This window comes from Coturnix japonica, chromosome 9 (genome assembly GCF_054131305.1).
Source record: "Coturnix japonica strain WE chromosome 9, WE-NBRP24, whole genome shotgun sequence".
Taxonomy (NCBI): domain Eukaryota; kingdom Metazoa; phylum Chordata; class Aves; order Galliformes; family Phasianidae; genus Coturnix; species Coturnix japonica.
This window is the reverse complement of record NC_140671.1, coordinates 15,050,140-15,055,171: the sequence shown is the minus strand read 5'-3', so window position 1 is coordinate 15,055,171 and position 5,032 is coordinate 15,050,140. Positions and strand designations below refer to the sequence as shown.

The 5,032-nt window shown below is 40.9% G+C and overlaps 1 protein-coding gene across 1 annotated transcript; it reads left to right on the top strand.

The window, feature by feature from the left end:
- The first annotated feature begins 1,660 nt into the window (after window positions 1–1,660).
- Window positions 1,661–4,537, top strand: LOC146759693 (obscurin-like). The gene is made up of 3 exons (XM_085509302.1): window positions 1,661–2,520; window positions 3,356–3,624; window positions 4,268–4,537. Exons 1-2 carry the CDS (start codon window positions 2,210–2,212, stop codon window positions 3,387–3,389), a joined length of 345 nt encoding a protein of 114 aa, XP_085365428.1. The 5' UTR covers window positions 1,661–2,209; the 3' UTR covers window positions 3,390–3,624; window positions 4,268–4,537.
- The last annotated feature ends 495 nt before the right edge of the window (window positions 4,538–5,032 follow it).

Sequence of the window (5,032 nt, the reverse complement as noted above, 5' to 3'; positions counted from 1 at the left end):
TTGCTAAGTAGAACAGATTATTTTCTTACGAGGTTGATTTTCTACTTTTAAACTTCAGATTTGTGTTTGAACGTTGAGGGATAAAAAACATAGCTTGACTTTTTCTTCATTTTCTCTGTCTGTTTGAAAAGAACACAGGGTTTTGGTTTTGTTTTGTTTTTTTAATATATGCAATATTAGGGTATATATATGATGTTAAGTGTGATAAAGAAAAGGGAGACATTTGAGTTAGCACACTACTCAAGAGTTCAGTCCCCAGCTTTGCCACTGTTACCATTATAAGGGCAAGAACATCCTGGAAAATGAATTTCTCCTAAGTAGAGTCATTACATTTGAGCTACAGAGACCTTTACTAGGCGAAAACTTGTTGTTCAGAGCTAAGTTGCTGTATTTAACCAAAGTAATTATCAATGTCTGTGTTTCATTGAACCTCTTTTCCATTTCGTAATGCGAGGAGTTTGATATTGGGATGGGAAGGTCATGGTTTGATTTGGATGTTGGACTGGGAATCAGAAGATCTGGACTCTCTTCAGGTTGTCAGTCTTATTGTCTGACTTCTTAACAACATTCCTTTCTTTAGAATATTATTTAATGATGTTTTAAGGCATTTTGAGCTGATAGGTGTAGTGTTCATGTGACTTCTTAACAACATTCCTTTCTTCATATTATTTTTTAATGATGTTTTAAAGGCATTTTGAGCTGATAGGTGTAGTGTTCATGTGCAGTTATGCTTATGTGAGTAAGTAGGGTGATAATGTAAGGGTTTTTTACATTCCTTCTACATCTCTGCTTTCTCTTGTTCCATCCTTCTTAAAGAGCAATCCATTAATCTAGTAAAGGAGCTGTGTGATGAGGATGTGACTGAGCCTGAAAAAGCCAAGTTTGAATGCGAGATATCCATTCCTTCTGTGAAACCTCCCAAGTGGTATCTACGTGGGGAAGTCTTACAGGCTGGCAGAAACTTGATTATGCAGCAAGAAGGCACCATCCACCAGCTGACCATACCGAAAACCACCACTGATATGACAAGCACCATTCAGTTCTCAATTGGCAAATCAAAATCCACAGCCAATCTGCTTGTCAGAGGTAACATATCCTGGCTTGGTTTACATCATGAAGATGAAGAATTAATTAACGTACAGCCTTCCTTCACTGGGGTCTTTGAAATATTGTGTGTGTGTCTGGAGGGTCTGCTCCATTTCCAGTTCAAAGTCGTTGGACACTAAATGAGACAGCTGCGTCTCAGTAAAAGATCTGTTTGAATAGCTGTGATGTGCTTACTATTCAGATCTGCAGAGCTGAGGTTTTGTCCTTGGCTATACCAAAGAAGTCAAATCAGGTGAAATTAATTGTATTTCTGAACTAGACAAGGTTAAGTTTGGTAGCACCTAAATTTGATGCAGTTTGTCATTGATTTCACCTGAAAGAAACTTCCAGGTTTTTTATCTGCTGTTGTCCCCAGCGTAAGAGTCTCCATTCACACCCTAAAGTACTTGTTATATTTTCAACTCACTCTTATTTGAATAAAAGCCTCAACTGGGAGCAATTTAATAAGCACAGAACAAGAGCTGGACCTTGCATTTGGTAGATAATATACAGTATTACTTTATAGAAATGTAGTCAATGGCATTCCCTATAGACAATCGTTTGTTTTATCTTTGGAGTGGTTCAAAAAACCATTGTGAACTTGACATTATTAGGAATGGAATACACGCAAGAGACTTTCCTCTTCTTCCAATTGTCCTCATCCTTTCTTCTCTTCCACCCCTGCTTTGCAGATTACCATATACAAATCACCAGGAAGTTGGAGGACAAGACAGCTTTGGAATGTCATTCTGTCATCCTGTCCTGTGACTTCAGGCCTTCTCCAAAGGTTGTGAAATGGTTCAAGGGCCACACACTCATCAAGCCCTCTGAGAAGTACAAGATCAAGAGGAATAAGCATTCAGCAGAGCTCAAGATTCTGAAGCTGAAGCCCGATGATGCTGGTGTGTACAAGTGCAAGGCAGGAATTGCAGAGACTGAGGCCACGCTGACAGCTGAAGATATGAGCAGGGAGGGTGGCCTCTTCCATGTCCTATTTCACCTCAGACTTCTCGTCTTGAGGTTGATTTCTGCCGTTCTCTCCTGCTAACTTTATAAATGTATAGTCTTCACTGAGAAGATTACACAAAGATCATCTAGTCCAACCATTCTACCACATCCCAGTATGATTTATAGTAACAGTGGTAACAGTTCACCTTGTTTCCCCACAGCCTGCAATGTAGAAGTAACGAAGCACCTGCAGGATGTGGAAATTGAAGAAGAAAGCTCTGCTGTCTTCTCCTGCGAGCTGTCTTATGATGACGAGGACGTGGAATGGTTCCTGAATGGCAACCTCCTTTACACCAACAATTACAATGACATCAAGAACATTGGCAATTGCTGCACAATGACAATGAAGCAGGTTAAGCCTGAGGATGCTGGCACAGTGACAGTGAAGTCAGACAGGGTGTCAGAAAGCGCACCTGAAGGTGATAGGTGGGTCTGATCACACCCCTCCTGGATGTAAGAGATGCTAAGGAGCTCCAGTTCATTCTATTGTGCAGCAATCCTGCTTCTAAAGCTCACCTCTCTGGGGCTCAGATAGCCACCAAAGTCATGATAGGCTTTCTTCCAGTGATTTATGGAATTAAGGATTTATGACTGCAGGGAGAGATCATTCAGTGTGTGTTTTGCCTCTGGGATGACTAATGACCAGGCTGTGAGCAACCTGATCTAGCTGTGAATGTCCCTTTTTATTGCAGGGGAGCTGGGCTAGATGGCCTTTAAGGGTCTCTTCCAATTCTAAGGATACTGTGATTCTAATCTGCTCTCCCCTGCAATTAAGCTCTTTTACTCTATGCGCTCAGAGTTTGAAGGATTTCCTCTTTCTCCTTACTTTTGCATTTGGTGGAAGTTTTTTCCCCAGTATAAAAATCTGATGTGTGAAATAGAAGACAGATAAGAGTAGTCAATAATACAGGAAAATCAAAAGTGTTCCTCTTAATCCTGTGGCCTGCTGTATGAGCTCTGCTCTATGTGAGGGCAATGCCAGCTCTCCAGCTTTAGAAGAGCTGCATCCCAATTACTTCATATGATATCAGTCCCACCCAAAGCAATGCAGGCTGTCCCTCCTGTTCCCTGTATTCTCCTACTGATTAGTTCAGAATTCCATAAAGCGTATTCAGTCAACAGACATGAAACCGCTTTAGGTTCTATCTTGGTGTCGTCAGTAGTGGTGAAGATTTATTTATCCCTCTTTAAAAATCTGAAAGCAACTGGAAATGTCTGATCTTCTGTATCATGTTGTTCTGTTTTGCCTGTTTAATTGCAGAGAACCCTGCTGTCTTCATGAAGTCCTTGGATGATGTTTTTGGTGAGGAGCGGGGTGTGATTAAATTGGAATGCGAAGTCTCTATAAAGAGAAGGTCAAACCAGTGTGGAAAAAGGACGGTGTTGTGCTCCCTTCTGGCAACAAGTATGAACTGGTACAGTCTGGGAAGACCCTATGTCCCCTTATCCATGACCTCGAGATGTCAGATGCAGGTTTCTATACCTGTGATATTGGCACTGATGTTGCCAAGTCAAAGGTCGGCATTCAGGGTAAGTACTGTGGAAAGTAAAGGAGTGCTGAAAGCACATTCAGTGTGGTCACTATGTCTTACACCTATTCCCCCTTGAGCCTTAATAGTTTCTACAATAGAAGTGTATTACTGCAATTTAGTGCAGTGATGTCTGGAAAATTCCCATTGCTTTTGATGTAAATGTATCTCATTTTGCCATGGAAATCACCAAACACATCAAGAATGTCCTGGAAATATTTCCTTTCTAAACATCCCTAAAATGGAGAAATGGTTTGAACACCAGTAGGGGTAGGATGGTAACAAATGAGCTAATAGAAACAGTTAATTTCTTGTCATAGGCAAAACCCTTTTTCTCACGCAGCATCCTAGAGTTGTCCTCTCTGTTAGGTTTTTCCCTCTGTAGCTCATTGAATCTTCATTCTGCTCCATGGACTGAGCTGCTCGCCTTGTAGTTCTTCCAGAGCAAAGACAAGAGATTCACGTCTCTTTTTTTTATAGCTTTTTGGTAATTCTGAGTGGAGAATGTCTTAGAGAATACATCAGTAAGGAACACAGCCATGTTCTGCAAATCCTGAGTTAAAACACCAGTACTGCTACTCACATATGTCACAAATGCCTTTTCTCCATATAAACCTCATACTAACCTATCTCTTATCTTCCAGAGCTGAATATTGGCATTACCAAACGGCTGAAAAACACTGAAATCCAGGAGGGAAAAGATTGTACTTTTGAATGCATTCTCTCCCATGAAAGCATTGATGAGTTCAACTGGACACTGACTGGAAGCAGAGTGGAAAGTGGTGGGCGATTTAAAGCTTCTAACGTGAGTCGGAAATATACTCTCATTATCAAAAGTGTGACTCCTACTGACACTGAGGAAGTCGTTTTTACTGCCCGTGGTCTAACCTCCAAAGCCTCTCTGTCTGTGAAAGGTAATGAGATGGGAGAGATTCTGGGGTCTGATTCCTTCAACTGTCTTCTGATAAGATTGTCGTGAGAGCTAACTCATAATATGGTTAAAGTGAATAGCAACCTTCTACTTGAACCTTGAAGCACTGAGAATTTCTCTTAAAAATAAGTAAAAGGAGGAAACATTTTACACAAATGTGAGAACTACCCAAAGCACTGGGGTAGTGTTGGCAATGGTCATCTCACTACAGCTTGTTCCATTAACAGTAAATCAGGAATGATCTGTTGAGGGAACTGAGGGAGCAAAAATCCTCTAAGTATAAGCTGAAGGGATGGCCTTCACATCATCTAGCTGTACAACAAATTCCTATCTAGAACATGTGCATCTGAGAGCATCATCTGAGGCTCCCAGTGTGATGAGTGGAGAGAAGAGAGAGGCAGTTTTCAGACATGGTTCATCATCCTCAATTGGGTAGATTTAAGAGAAAATAAATGCTGCCTGGAATTCTATTGTCTGT